Below are 16192 nucleotides of genomic sequence, written 5' to 3' on the forward strand. Positions count from 1 at the left end.
TCATTGTGTGTACTAGTCATTCACAGTGGTAATAGGTTAACGGCAAGAGCTTTCTACCAATAGCATTTTGTGAGATAATAACAACAATCAGCTTTGGTCACCTAAGGACCCCCCCCCCCCTTCCCATCAATGTCCTTAAAGGGGTTGGCCACTTTATAGTAAAACAGGTCAGTGTACAGTATTAGTAATTTTACTCACTGTATATACTGACAGCAGCTCCCTGTGTACCTCATGGAGACCTAAAATCAGACTCCCCTCCTCCAGGCTGGGCTGCCCTGCTCTGTTTTGTTTCTGTCCATAAAATGGCTGACACTGAGCAGCATGTGACCATGTCCCACCCCCTGTGTCCTCCATAGACATATACAGGCTCAGTGGTGGACACTGAGGGGTGAAGCATGGTCACATGCTCCCCCATGTCGGCCATTTTATGAACAGAAACAAAACAGAGCAGGAAATACAGCCTGGAGGAGGGGAATCTGATTTTAGCTCTGAGGTACACAGGGAGCTGCTGTCAGTATATACAGCGAGTGCACTTACTAATACTGTTCTGAGCAATTTTACTATAAAGTGGCCAACCCCTGTAACAAAGAGGCACTGGCCCCAAATAGTGTTACTTTGTGTGATATGTGTTTTCTATGTAATATCATAGCTTGAAAATATGTTTAAGAAATATTTCTGTAGTTTTAGGTTTGATTATAAGGCACAATAATTGCAGACCTTTAAGTAATGATTAAGTATTATTTTTCAGTATTCTATCTAAAATTCAAGAAGTCCATCAGAATATGGGATACTGTCCTCAGTTTGATGCCATCAACGAACTGCTGACAGGCCGGGAGCATCTGGAGTTATATGCCCTTTTACGTGGGGTGCCAGAAAAGGAAGTTTGCAAGGTAAGATTTCTTGTGCTCTGTGTTTGAAACTTAAGTATTTACTTAAATTGACACTGTCACCCCCTTTGTGCATTCTGACTTCTTTACACAGGTGTAAAGGGTAAATTTAGCGGTTTTTATACCTTATTTTATATCATACGTCATGGTGCTTGTTAAAAACTCATCTTTTATCAACTGCAGATTGTGTTAAGTGGGCGGGGCCTCGCTACATTAGCGCCACTTAGCTTACTTGAACAAGCACCATGACGTATGATATGAAATAAGGTATGAAAAATGCTAAATTTACCCTTTACACCTGTGTAGAGATGTCAGAATGCACAAAGGGGGTGACAGTGTCACTTTAAGCTCTCTGTATATAACACTGTGATACCCACAAAATTGGCAGTAAATATTTTAATACTGGTTACTTCTGGCATTCCTCTACTTTCCTTCTAGTGTTTCCTGCTTCTGTAATACTTGAATGTATATTGCTTTTTTACTATAGTTTTGCACAAATCAGGGCATCATGAGATTATCTATCCTGTACTATGAACACCACACTAATGTTGCCATAGTTACAGTCGAGTTGGGGGGCCCAGGCTTGGTCACCAGCCCAGGGCCTATGGTGAAGTTAATCCGCCCCTGGCTGTATGTACCCACACACAGTTTCTGGGCCACAACAGCTACACCTCCCAGTATTTTTCCCATTGTAATCTCCTGAATTAATTGGAACATGGCTCTTTTTGCACAAACCGTTTCATTTAATGTCCGTTATAATTATGGATGTTCTGGAGCCTTTTATGGAGATTTAAGCACATAAAAAAATCCCCAATAAAAATATGGCCAAAAAATAAACTGTCAAAAAATGCGCTGAAAAGGACTGAAATTACACTAGAATCTTGAAATTAGAATTTTTTTTTTTACTTGTATAATCAGCCTTTTTAAAGCTCAGAATTAGCCTAAAGAAACAGTATGTGAACATCACCTAAATGTGAAGTCCAGATTTGCATGTTTTTAGCAGGTTTTTCACCCTCTGCACTTGCAGCCCATTACCTGTTAGAACCCAAGTACCTTCCTAAAAGATACTGGCAGCCGCTGCCTGGCTGCATATTCCTTACAATATCTGTAATCTCTGGTGGCATGCTGTCACTGCAAATGTTATCACCTTTACAGAAAATCCCTGGCAACATTGCTTTCTTACCTCACTGCAGTTAAGTGAGACTAGAAATTATATAATTTTACTTATGATGATAAAATGGGATTAAAAAGCGTGCAGTCTTTTGCTGGGTATGATGAGGAGTAGCTCCAGTTTAAGTTTGATTTGTGGGTATTTTTATTTAGGTTAATCATTATTATGACTATGTGGTCATGAATGTGCCCACCACTGTCAGCAGTGAAAGGTTTACAGTGTTTTTGGTCTTTGTGTCAGGTTGCTGAATGGGCTGTGCGGAAACTGGGCTTGGTGAAATACTCCGACAGATGCGCAGGAGGCTACAGTGGAGGAAACAGGCGTAAATTGTCTACAGCTATTGCCTTAATAGGAGGACCACCAGTAGTATTTCTTGTAAGTTACTCATACATCACTATTGTAATTGATCTGTTATATATCTTCTTGTATCGCTTGCCTCCTCAATGGCTGCTATATTTTTATGGTTTTATGCTGGAGTTTCAGAAATATTTCATCTTCTAAATAACAGGATGAACCAACCACTGGAATGGATCCTAAAGCAAGGCGCTTCTTATGGAACTGCGCCCTCAGTGTTATTAAAGAAGGAAGATCCGTTGTTCTAACTTCACACAGGTTAGAGCTGCTTCCAAAAATACATTTTTACTAAAGTGTTGTCAGAAAGTGTTACATCTTGGAGTCCTGAACATTTTCTAAAACAAGCCTTTCTCTTTTTAAAAAGAAAGGTAGCAGAAAATATACACAGTACTTTTCTTGTGCTGGATGTTTTCGTCCTATATATATATAACTATGTTTTTACCAACCAAATCACTGGTTTTAGTAAAGCCTAGATAAGTTGTCAACAAATGAAAAGAGCAGCAATATCAAAAGAAGGAGAAAACGTATGCTACTTTATTTTATGTGCAAATATATTCAACTTGTTGTGTCCTACATGTTTAACAATGTTGGTTGAGATGGGAATACCCCTTTAGGGTGCGTTCACACGTACAGGATCTGCAGAAGATTTGATGCCGCAGATTCAAAGCAAATCAATTCTTGGCCATCAAATCTGCTGCAGATTCAAATCTGCGCCATCAAATCTGCTGCAGATTCAAATCTGCGCCATCAAATCTGCTGCAGATCCTGTATGTGTGAACGCACCCTTTGGGTAGCTCCACACGTACCGTATCGAAAAGGATTTTCTGCTGTGGATCCGCAGAATATTTTACAGTGCGGATTTGATGCTATGTCCATTCATTTAGTCAAATCTGCAGATCCGCAGCAGAAAATCCATTGCGATACGGTACGTGTGAAGCTACCCTTAAGGGGAGAAAACACCATACATTTAAATAGGAGCATAACGTGAGTTGACGTAAACCTCTCTGCCAGTGACGCTCTTCTGCTCTCATCTTCCATACCGCCCATCACAGTAGCCCCACATAGGAAAGTACATTATCTTACTCCAGCTTGGAGCTGAGGCATTGGATAACATTGGACCCACCACTTACAATAGGTAATGGTCACAGCTCCCCTCGCCCCCACCATGTAAACCGTACATCTCCTGTGTCCATGTAGCTGCTCTAAATAAAATAATCAAGCGCAGAAACACTGAAACTAGAAAAGGAACAGTTAGATTTTGAATGAAAAGGAATGTTAGAGTTTGTGTTGATATGTTGTATTAGTAAGTAACAGTGTAAAGTGTACATTCTCTTTAATTCTTCCTTGTACAGTATGGAAGAATGTGAAGCTCTCTGCACAAGAATGGCCATCATGGTGAATGGCAGATTCAGATGTCTGGGGAGTGTTCAGCATCTAAAGAATAAGTAATTCATTTTTCTTTTCTCTGCCTTAACTGCATTGCATTATTTCACTTAGATTTTTGCATGTCACATGGCAGGATAGTAATTGTTTTCTTCTGCTCAACAGGTTTGGTGATGGATATACCATTATAGTAAGGATAGCAGGGACAGACCCAGATTTAAAGCCGGTTGAGGACTTTTTCAGCCACGCTTTCCCAGGAAGTGTACTAAAAGAGAAACACAGAGGAATGCTGCAGTACCAGCTGCGCTCTTCACAATCCTCCTTGGCCAGGATCTTCAGCATCCTTTCCAAGAACAAGAAAAAACTTCACATTGAAGATTATTCAGTCTCACAGACCACTCTTGACCAAGTATGTACTTACAAGATATATAATGTTTCTTTTGATTATTAACAAGACACTGCCGTTTATCCATGGCGACATAATTTAACAGATTGAAGTTATCGGTCTCTGACTTGCATTCACAATGTTTTGGTTCTGTTCCTCTATTAAGGCCTGTATGGTGGACTTGTAGAGGTTGTTTACTCATGATCTTATTTTTTCTTCCTGATTTAGACTATATTAATTATTCAATTAAAATAAATCCAGGAGTATTGCCTTTAAAGGGGTATTCCACTCAAACATAACTTTTGATATGTAACTGTCCACCGTGAGAATAATAATTTCTTCCATTCTTGTTATTATCTATTTATTCTCCTTCTCCCAGTTCTGAGCTTCTGCTTTCTGCTGAAATCTCAAAAAAAATCTGTGTGTGAGCTTTTCTGTCTGTATCCCCCTCCTCTCCCCTCCCTTCTGAGATAGCTGATGTAATCAAGTCCCTGGCAGGCTGCGTCTGCAACATTGTAACCTCTTTGTAATGCTGTGAGGGTTATTCTGAGGTCAAGTTGCTAATGAACTCACTGTGACTAACCCTCCCAGCATTACAAAGAAGCTACAATGTTGCAGATAAAGCCAGACAGGGACTTGTTTACATCAGCCGTCTTAGAAGGCTTTTTGAGTTTTCAGCAGAAAGCAGCAGCTGAGAACTGGGGAAAGGAGACTGAATAGATAATAGGTATGGAATGAATTGTTAGTCTCATTATGGGCAGCAACATATTAAGTTATGTTTAAACAGAATACCCCTTTAGGTTATTTTAGTATTACAGAAATATTTCTGAAAGGGAGCAATGTCATATTATAGAGACAATTAAGAAATTTAAAAATTTGTGAGTTTAGGTACCACAATGCAGAAGCACTCAGTCATGGAGACATTCCAGGAGTGTTTTTTTTTTTTCTTCAGTTAAATCACTTGGAGCATACGTTGAGAAAATCCTGCAGGTACATTGTTCTCATCTAATGGAATGGATGGAATTCCCGGAAGCACCATAGACAACATTGTTAGTATATTATAATGCAATCTCATCCATCGCTTACGTCAGAAGATGACAGGTGTACCTGCAGGATTTTTTTCAAGTATTGTGTTGCGGTCTCCAAGTGCTAGGTATGCTTTAAAGCGAATGTACCTGGTAGTACATTGTAGCATATCAATAAAATGACGCAGGTACAGCAATCTTTTTTTTTTTTTTAATCGTGACTTGGTTCCCGTGCACAGCACCGGTCTATTACCGGGCACTGGCCTGGGCTGAAGCACTGGAGGTGGCCGGCCCGCCCTCAGTGGGATGAAACCCCTGCCCTCTGTGATGCAGCTCCATTGATTCTAATGGAGTTGCATCACAAAGGGGTGGGACGACCAGTCTCTAGTGCTTCAGCCCAGGCTGGTGCCCGCTAACAGACCGGCACTGGGTGCGAGAACCGGGTCGCAGTTCAAATAAAGGATCGTGGCACCGGCTTTTCCGCACCGACACCATTCTATTGATATGCTACACTTAAAGCAAATGTACCTGATTCACTTTAAGCTAAAAGTACACCAATGGTGATCAGGCTTAAAACATGTAGAATGAGCATATATAAATTCTGTATTAAAAAAAAAAAATTAAAAAATTATGCTCCGTTATTCGTATGATAGTTCAACTTTTTATTTTATTTTATTTTTTTACCATGGGTGGTACTTGATGTCACATGACTTTGCCTTCTGACTGATACTTGTGTAGGGCAGATTAATTGAAATGCATCTGACACACTTCCTGGATGAGGATGTATGTGTCCTGTAGATAACAGCAAACCACCGCAACAATGGAGAAAACATACTGTAACAGTATGATCAGCATAAGCAAACACAAGTACTCGGGTGTACTGGAGCACTGATGCTGGACCAGTACTAGGTTATTATGATGAATTTTGTTATTTCTTAGCCCTGGTGAAAAAAAAATAATAAAAAATAAAAATATATATATATATATATTTATTTATACATATATTAATTTATGTATATACATTTATTTATATACATAATGATAATTCCATAAGTCCATATAGTTCTTGACTTAACATAAAGATTTCTTCATCTTGTCTAGGTGTTTGTTAACTTTGCCAAGGACCAAAGTGACGATGATCTTTTGAAAGACTTGTCATTACACAAAAACCAGACTGTAGTAGATATGTCCGCCCTTACATCTTTCCTTGAGGATGAGAAGGTAAAAGAAAGCTACGTGTGACAAGCCAAACTGGAGAAATCTGGAGGATATGTATGAAATGCCTCCCTTGGCAGCAGTTGGGACATAAATGCCAGAGTCCGGTCTCTAGGACCAGAGCAGGGAGGCATCATATACTGGACAGCTAGAGCTACCACTCAATGCAATGCAAATCAATGCAATGACAGACACAATTCCATAACAGAGGCAGTGCCTCTAGTGTTGCCTTGTTGTACTGTACGCAAGTAGAAGACTTGAACGTAGAGGCCAACAGTATGACAATGTGAATCTGTAGTGTTGGACCCACTGGATCCTTCTCGAAAGTGGGTTGGAAACAATAGCGATTATGTACAATGTAAATTTTGTATTGTTTTATTGTATTCTTTTACAGGATTGCAACAATCTTACCACTGACAAATCATGACTAGTAACTATTTATTAATGGTTAGGGCTTGTACATGTGTGTCAGCAGATGCAAACATGGTTTGCCCAGAAGGACTAGCTTTAATACCTTGTAATATTCTAAGTGGTTCAGGTGATCTTGATGTTACCATGTAAGCTGCCATGGGTGCATTCTGTATGTGCCTTGAAGCACAGCCTACCATTTGTATTGACTCCTAGCAGTGTGCAAATATTAGCCATAAGGAAGACAAAAACAAGCGGCGGTTCGAACCAGGCCAGTGTAATATCCTAATCTGAAAAGCCATTGCATCCAGCATGTATACATGTGCCAGAAGTCCTGTTGGAATTTTATATTAGTAGAAGAGGATCATAGGTCACAAAGTATCATGTGTGGATGCAAGGCAGAGTACAATATATTACTTTCTGTTTCTACTGCAGACTGTCCAGCTTTACATTTGTTATTGGTAGCATTGTTACATGTGTCCTGTGGTGTTAGTTTTGCATTTTATATTGTCTTTAGGGTTTTTTTGTAATATTTTTGAACCTCGAGTATCATTTTGCTTTCCTTTTTTGTCTTACTTTTTTTTTCTCAGACTGCAGAGCCTTTTGTTTTTGGATAATTCTGTAGTCCTGAAGTCTTGTCTCATATTCTTTCATGTACTAAACCAATGCACTCCAGGATAATGGGACTCCAGTGCATTCTGATTATAGTAACAAGCCAAGTTAGTTGGGCCACTGTGCAGTTGTATTTCCTTCTAGCAACACATAGCTAGAGGGAAGGTGGTTATAAGATGGAAGAGATACAAATACATCTCAAAAGTCAAATGTTCTATACAAGCATACTACTGTTTATATTGGCATGCCCCTTTTCTTTACTTATATTTTCATTACTTTCTGTGTTAGCCATAGTACTCTGTCCGTTAACCCTTATGCAAGAGGTTTTCCACTTACTTTATTTCAGAGAAAAGCAAAACATAAAACCTTGCCAAAACAAGCCTGCAACATCTTTGTATTGTCACCCTGTTCCACTGCCACATAACATCTTCTCTTCAGGTAAAATAAAGTGCAATAGAGATCTTAAAACAACGCTATGGAATACAGATGGAACAGAGCCAAGAGCTATTAGAGATTTTACATAGGACTGCAGGTAACCTATGCAGTGAGGGATCACAATGTACAAACAATGCAGTCTAAAAGAGTTCAACTCCAAAGCTCTGCTACATCTGTGCAGGACAGCAGGGTATACAGAGCTGTGCAGGGTGGGCAGGTGCCACTTGTTGCACTTAGAAGAATCAGCGGATGAGAGGAGCTGTAGACATCATAAAAAAGAACAAAAACACGTAGCTACGAAGTTAATGGAAAGTCTCCCCACTGCACTGCCATTATAGCCCTCACTACACCCAAGTTCAAGTCCTGTCCACCAGTAGTCTTCAGATAAGTAACCATGATAGATTAAAAGTGAGTGACCTAAACCTGACCTGTGTAGAGGGTGCTGGATGTATGGTTTACAGGTCCCTTACCCAAAGGGCATTAGTAAAAGAAGTATCTTTGAAAAAAGGGTTTATACAGCCAGAACTCTTTAGAAAAAGTTACAATGCTTCTTGTAGAATAGTTTTAGGAAACAAATGGTCACTGGTGACCTTCAATTGCTAAATGACATGATGTCGAATTAGTTAAAGCCCCAGCAATTAAGGAGAAATGCCACTAAATCCCTACAACAGTGATAGCTGCTTTTTTATTGCTGATAATAATAATAAATAAAAAAAAAACTACATGAGAACGTGACAATGAAACACAATTTGTACACGCACAGTTTTGTTGTAGCACGTATACTGTTAATAATCCTTCCCAAATACATTGAAAGTGCTAGAACAAGGTTATCGTACTGATCAATGCAATTTTTGTGTTTTTTTACCTCAGTCTATGCAAGAAGCTTTATTCCTTGACCTTTCGTGTTACACAAAGTGTGATATATTTTATTCTTTTTCAACACTGCCTTACCAGATGGCACTGACATTGGAGAAAATGTCAGAATACATTAAGTGATAAGTGGCTAAGAAGTTGCAGCTTGTGTTATGTCATGGGTATAGTGCCAACTTAGCGATATCTGTACCATACTGATTCACTGTACCAGATTACTGCGACATATTCTGCACATAAACGTGTTCATGTCAATACGACAGTGGATATGTATTACATCATCTGTGCCTGTGGTTTGCATTTTGTGGAATATTTAGCCAATTCCTGGTAAGAATAGGACTCCGGTCTAACAGTCTGAGTAAGTTTCTTTAACTTTTTCTTAAAATAAAAATAACTTTTTTTTTAATGGGTAACAAGTCATAGACATTCATTTTGCTCATTTTGTGAATTACCTTGTTCTCCAGAAATCATGTGCCACCAAGTTAGTTGTTCTGGGTGGGTGGTGTGGGAGCTTTACATGTGTACGCTTATTAGTGTAGCTCCTGATCATAAACATTTCTCCCACGTGATGTGATGTTTTACATACATTGTGTTTCATTGTTTTTGGTCCTTCATTCCAAGCACTTTAAGCTGTTTTTTAATGGGATCTGTTTTTGCACTGGAATACCCATTAACATTGCAAAAAAAAATAAAAAAAATAAAATAAAAATAAGTAAAGGTTTTACAATATATATTAGTTTCTAAGTTAAATCCTTTCATTGAAATTGACTGAAATATTTGTATTGTTAACTGTTTAAGTATTAAAAGGTATACACTTAGATCTTTGTTAATTGCCTTGTATTATGTCACATAAAGTAAAATAAAATAAAAAATAAAGTGACACCTAAGTGGTATGTTTTGCCTTTTTGTTCACGTTCTGCAGCTTCTCCTGCAATCTAATATGGGGGAGGCCTTAGTAATGTGTTTACTTTTGTGGTTAAGTGAATTATTTAGGCTACATTCAGATTAACCCTCTTCCGCTGCTGCACAGTAAATTAACATCGCTGCAGCCTATGCCTGAGGCTGCAGCAACGTTAATTTACGATCGAGGATAACACAGGCGCAGAAGCTGCGCCTGTGTCATCTGCGGAGGGTTCCGGCTAGCCGGGGACCCGCCACAAATCTCAGCACCAGAGCTGCACTTCGGTGCTGAGAGTTAACCCTATAGATACTGCAGTCATTATGATCTCATAAGCTAATGTCCAAAAACAACCTGGGCATTGATGCATTAATGACCCCAGGTCGTGAAAGGGTTAAGTAGACTTAGTAGATTTTAAGCCCTTCACATCAGCAGTCTGTATATATACGTTCCTATTGCACATACCCCGTGCAGTAGGAATGTATATATACGTTCCTGCTCTGACGGGGCTTTATGATGAGAGCGGGATCGCTGCAGAGATAGCGATCCCGCTCTCATCTGAGTGAAGCACCGGAGATAATGAGAATCAGCTGTGATCCCGCAGCTGACCCCCATTAACCCCTTAGTGACCATTAGTGACCGGTCATTAATGGGCCGGTGCCGCCGCTTTATTTCATCTCCCCCCACTGTGAATCCACGGTGGGGGGAGATGAAATAAGTAAAATCAGCCCCCCTAGTGCCCCGGTAAATAACCCCCCCCCTTCCCCGCAGCGGCCATCAGATCCAAGATGGCCGCTGCCATCACTGTGAACAGACTAATGTCTGTTCACAGTGATCTAACAGTAAAATGAATGAAACACCCATGCTCTCCGCCACCGGAGGTAGCGGAGAGCATGGGGCAGTGATCGGGAACCCCCCTGTAGGGTCCCGGTACAAGCGATCAGCAGTATATACTATATACCGCTGATCGCTTGTACCATTTGCTCCCCAGCACTTTTTATTCCCTGTCACCATGAATGATTGGTGACAGGGGATAAAAAGTGATACTGTGCCCCCACCCCCCAAGTCGTAACCCCCGTCCCCCAGTCACCCTCCCCTACTCCATATACTCCCCTGATCCTGGAGCTCCTTCCTCCTAGACGTCCAGGCTGCTTCTGAAGTGTGCATGCGCTCCAGAAGCAGCCAACTCTGAAAATTTTAAGTGACAGAGACCAATTTGTTCTCTGTCACTGAACTATGATTACTGTGATAGAAAATATCACAGTAATCATAGTAATACAGTAAAAATAAATGTGTAAAAGTGAAAAAAGTGACAAGCATACAAAAAAAATAAAACACACACTTTTTATTATAGTAATAATTGCAGTTTACTCCCAAATTACCCCTAACCCTCCAGATTACCCGTAACTACCCCAGGTTGTCCGTAACAATCGCATGTTGCCCGTATCCACCGCAGGTTGCCCGTAACCACCCCAGGTTGTCCGTAATCATGTCAGATTGCACGTAACCCCCCAGATTACACGTAACAACCGCACATTGCCCGTAACCACCGCACGTTGCCAGTGACCCCCTCCAGATTGTCTGTAATCACCCCAGATTGCCTGTAACCACACCAAATTACATGTACCCACCCCAGATTACCTATAGGCACTTCAGTCTATCTGTAACAATTCTAGATTGTCTGTAACCCCTCTAGATTGCCCGTAACCACCGCAGGTTGCGCATAACCACCCCAGGTTGCCCGTAATCATGCCAGATTACATGTAACCCCCCAGATTGCACACAACTACTGTAGGTTGCCTCTGACCACTGCACGTTGCCTCTGACCACCGCGCCTTGCCTCTGACCACCGCGCCTTGCCTCTGACCACCGCGCCTTGCCTCTAACCACCCCAAATTGCCAATGACCCCCTCCAGATTGCCGTAACCACGCCAGATTACAGGTACCCACCTCAGATTACCTATAAACACTTCAGTTTATCCGTAACCACCCCAGATTGTCTGTAACCACCCCAGATTGTCTGTAACCCCCCCAGATTGTCCGTAACCACCCCAGATTGTCCGTAACCACCCCAGATTGTCCGTAACCACAGCAGGTTGTCCGTATCCACCCCAGGTTGCCTCTAACCCCCCCCCCCAGGTTGCCCGTGACCACCCCATGTTGACCGTATCCACCCCAGATTACTCGTAACCACCCCACGTTGCCTCTAACCACCCCAGGTTGCCTCTAACCACCCCAGGTTGCCGTAACCACAGCAGGTTGCTTGTGACCACCCCATGTTGACCGTATCCACCCCAGATTACCCGTAACCACCCCAGGTTGCCCGTAACCACCTCCAGATTACCCGGAAACCACCTCCAGATTACCCGGAACCACCTCAGACTGCCTGTAACCACCTCCAGATTACCCGGAACCACCCCAGACTGTCCGTAACCACCTCCAGATTACCTGTAATCTCATTTTTTTTATTTTATTTTAGTAACTGCGCTATTCTGATAACTGTTACTAGCTGTGATTTTGCTCCAGCAAATTGGCGCTCCTTCGCTTCTGAGCCCTGCTGTGTGCCCATACAGTGGTTTATGCCCACATATGGGGTACCGTTGTACTCAGGAGAACCTGCATTACAGATTTTGGGGGACATTTTTTCTCCTGTTCCTTGTGAAATTTTGAAATTTCAAACTAAACCAACATATTATTGGAAAAATTCAAGTTTTTCATTTTTACTGGCCAATTTTCAATACTTTCCTCTAATACCTGTGGGGCCAAAATGCTCATCCTACCACAAGATGAATTCTTTGAGGGGTGTACTTTCCAAAATGGGGTGACTTTTGGGGGGGTTCTATTCTGTAGACATTACAGGGGCGCTGCAAACGCACCTGGCGCTCAGAAAGTCTGCACGGAAAATGCTAATTGGCGCTCCCTTCCTTCTGAGCCCTGCTGTGTGCCCATGCAGTGGCTTATGCCCACATATGAGGTACCTTTTTACTCAGGAGAACCTGCGTTACAAATTTTGGGGTACTTTTTTTCTTTTGTTCCTTGTGAAATTGAAAAATTTCAAACTAACGGAATATATTATTGGAAAAATTCGAGTTTTTCATTTTTACTGTCTACTTTTGAATACTTTCCTCTAATCCCTGTGGGGTCAAAATGCTCACCCCACCCCAAAATGAATTCTTTGAGGGGTGCACTTTCCAAAATAGGGTGACTTATGGGGTTTTTTCTCTCTGCTGACACTACAGGGGCTCTGCAAATGCACCTGGCGCTCGGAAACTTCTTCAGCAAAATCTGCAATGGAAAAGCTAATTGGTGCTCTCTTCCTTCTGAGCCCTGCTGTGTGCCCATACAGTGGTTTACGCCCACATATGGGGTACCGTAGTACTCAAGAAAACCTGCGTTACAAATTTTGTGGTGCTTTTTCTCTTATGTTCCTTTTGAAAATGAGAAACTTTAATCTAAACGTATATATATTATTGGAAAATTTTAATTTTTCATTTTTTTTTTACAGCTTAAGGCTGGGTTCACACTACGTATATTTCAGGCAGTATTTGAACCTCATGTCAGGTCCTCATAGCAACCAAAACCAGGAGTGGATTAAAAACACAGAAAGGCTATGTTCACACACTGTTGAAATTGAGTGGATGGCCACCATATAACGGTAAATAACTGCCATTATTTCAATATAACAGCAAAAATTTGCCATTAAATTACAGCCATCCACTCAATTACAACATTGTGTGGACAGAGTCTTTCTGTGTTTTGCAATCCACTTCTGGGTTTGGTTGCTATGAGAACCAGACATGAGTACCAAATACTGCCTGAAATATATGTAGTGTGAAGCCAGCCTAATGGTGCATACTTTCCACCAGCCCCTGTAGGGTTAAAATGCTCATTATACCCCTAGATTAATTCTTTAAGGTGTCTAGTTTCCAAAATGTCACTTATGTGGTAATTTGCTGATAAATTTCTAAGCCCCGTAACACCCTGAGGCTGGGTTCACACTACGTATATTTCCGTCAGTATTGTGGTCCTCATATTGCACAGAACACAGAAAGGATCTGTCCACACAATGTTGAAATTGAGTGGATGGCCGCCATATAACCGTAAATAACTGCCATTATTTCAATACAACAGCCGTTGTTTTAAAATAACAGCAAATATTTGCCATTAAATGGCGGCCATCCACTCAATTTCAACATTGTGTGAACAGATCCTTTGTGTTTTTAATCCACTCCTGGTTTTGGTTGCAATATGAGGACCACAATACTGACTGAAATATACGTAGTGTGAACCCAGCCTAAAAAAGTAAAATATGTTTATGAAATGAAGCCAGAATAAAGATGACATATCGGTAATGTGACTAATTTGTGAAATTACTGTCTAAGCAGTTGTACATATTCTATGGTAGGGGTTGATCTCTTCCTCTTATTTGGAGAAATAACTATTGGAGGATTTAAAAAAAAAAAATTTTTTTTTTGAACATCACAGCCCCCATCTGTGGACATCCGGCCCTCATACCATCCTAATGGAGTCTGTTTCGAACTGTTTGTGCAGACACATGCTCTGGCAGTGCTCCTCCTGTTCCTCCTTGCACAAAGGTGGAGCGGTCCTGCCGCTGGGTTGTTGGTCTTCTCTGCGTCCCCTGGTGTACTGGCCTGTCTCCTTAAAGCGCCTCTGGCCACTAGGCTGACACAGCAAACCTTCTTGCCACAGCTCACATTGATGTGCCATTCCAGATGAGCTGCACTACCTGTGCCACTTGTCCATCTCATGCTACTACGAGTGTGAAAGCACCACCAACATTCAGAAGTGACCAAAACATCAGCCAGAAAGCATAGGTACTGAAATTTCCACCTGTTGTCAATTTCATATGCTATTGTGCAAATGGAATAGATTGTCAATCAGTATTGCTTCCTAATAGGGATGGTCCGAACCTGGTTCGGGTCGGGCTCGTACGAACCCGAACCCCCGGAAATGATTCCCGCTGTCTGCCTGCTCTGTGCAGCGGGTGGATACAGTGGGAGGACCGCCTGGAAAACAGATACAGCCATAACCATAGGCTGTTTCCCAGGTGGTCCTCCCGCTGTATCCACCCGCTGCAGGGAGCGGGCAGACAGCGGGAATCTGATGCCGAGCGTTCGGGTTCATACGAACCTGAACCTTGGCAGATTTGGACCATCCCTACTTCCTAATACTGCGTTTATATGGAACGATTATCATCCGAATTTTTGCAATAACGATTGCATTTGAGCGATAAACACCGCAAATGATCAAGCGACGAGCAAAAAATCGTTCATTTTGATCTTTCGCTAAAAATTTGCAGATCGCTTTGTGTAAACAGTCTTTCAAATATTCACCCTATTGTGAAAGATGGGCTTAAGAAGATGATCTTAAAAACGATCGCACTAACGATTTTTCTTACAAATTTTCTAACGATTTATTTGTCTTAAGGCTGATCGTTATAAAAACCAAATCGTTGCTTCAAAATCGTTAAATGATCGATTGGGTGAATTATCGCTCTGTGTAAACACAGCATAAGGGTGCCTTTACTCACAGAGATTTATCTGATAGATTTCTGAAGCCAAAGCCAGGAATGAATTTGAAAAGAGAAGAATCTTAATCTTTCCTTTATGACCTGTTCTCTGTTTATAGTCAATTCCTGGCTTTGGCTTCAAAAATCTGTCAGATAAATCTCTCTATGTAAAGGCTCCCTAAGTGGGCAGTCTGATTTCACGGAAGTCGGATTCACTTGGAATTATATGGTGTTGTTTAAGTGTGCATTCACTCTTCATCAAAGAGATACTGATACCAACAAACAACATTTTATGTGAGCTTTTGTAATGAATAGAGATGATCGAACATTGGGATTTTGCAGGTTCGATTGTATTTGAACATTCTCAAAATCCCGATGTCCGATCATCTCTAGTAATGAATGATCCACTCACGTTTAGTTGTCTTCACCAAAGAGTTTTATTTCTTATTTTTTCTTTCACATGGAATCTTCCATTCACCATAGCTGTGTGTTCACACACTGGAGTAGCTGGCGCTCCTTTCCCTGCCGCAACTTTTCGGGAGGCGGGGCTCCCTTAATCATGGCGCATGATTAAGAGAGCCCCGGCACCCGAAATGTCACGGCAGGGGAAGGAGTGTCAGCTACTCCAGTGTGTGAACACACAGCTATGGTAAATGAAAGATTCCATGTGAAAGAAAAACCGATAAGAAATAAAACTCTGGTGAAGGCCACTAAACGTTAGTGGATCATTCATTACCAGATATGATTTTTATATATATTTATGTGTATTGTCTGATGAGTAGGCTGTGCTTAACAGTGCAGCAACCAACAGAAGGTGACTGTCATAAATGTACACAAGCGTCTATCACATGGCCATGTTCACACTACGTAAGTACCGTAGTAATTACGGCCGTTTTTACAGCAGCCGTGATTTCTACAGTACTTACGTAGTGCTGCACCTGAGGGAATCCCGGCCAGAGTGTATACACATAGTATAAAATCCGGCCATGATCCCTAGGGCGCCGCAAGAAACTGACATG

At 41.3% G+C, this 16192-nt stretch overlaps 1 protein-coding gene across 5 annotated transcripts in view; it reads left to right on the forward strand.

Moving 5' to 3' along the window:
• Positions 1 to 9632, forward strand: part of ABCA1 (ATP binding cassette subfamily A member 1) — a 314953-nt gene extending 305321 nt beyond the window's left edge. For all 5 annotated transcript variants that reach the window (XM_069962030.1, XM_069962027.1, XM_069962025.1 and 2 more), the window contains 6 exons: positions 749 to 890; positions 2299 to 2433; positions 2567 to 2670; positions 3765 to 3857; positions 3961 to 4204; positions 6307 to 9632. In XM_069962030.1, the coding sequence (XP_069818131.1) occupies positions 749 to 890; positions 2299 to 2433; positions 2567 to 2670; positions 3765 to 3857; positions 3961 to 4204; positions 6307 to 6447 (859 nt within the window). In that variant the 3' untranslated portion in view covers positions 6448 to 9632. The remainder of the gene's footprint in view (positions 1 to 748; positions 891 to 2298; positions 2434 to 2566; positions 2671 to 3764; positions 3858 to 3960; positions 4205 to 6306) is intronic.
• The last annotated feature ends 6560 nt before the right edge of the window (positions 9633 to 16192 follow it).

This window comes from Dendropsophus ebraccatus, chromosome 3, assembly GCF_027789765.1.
Source record: "Dendropsophus ebraccatus isolate aDenEbr1 chromosome 3, aDenEbr1.pat, whole genome shotgun sequence".
NCBI lineage: Eukaryota > Metazoa > Chordata > Amphibia > Anura > Hylidae > Dendropsophus > Dendropsophus ebraccatus.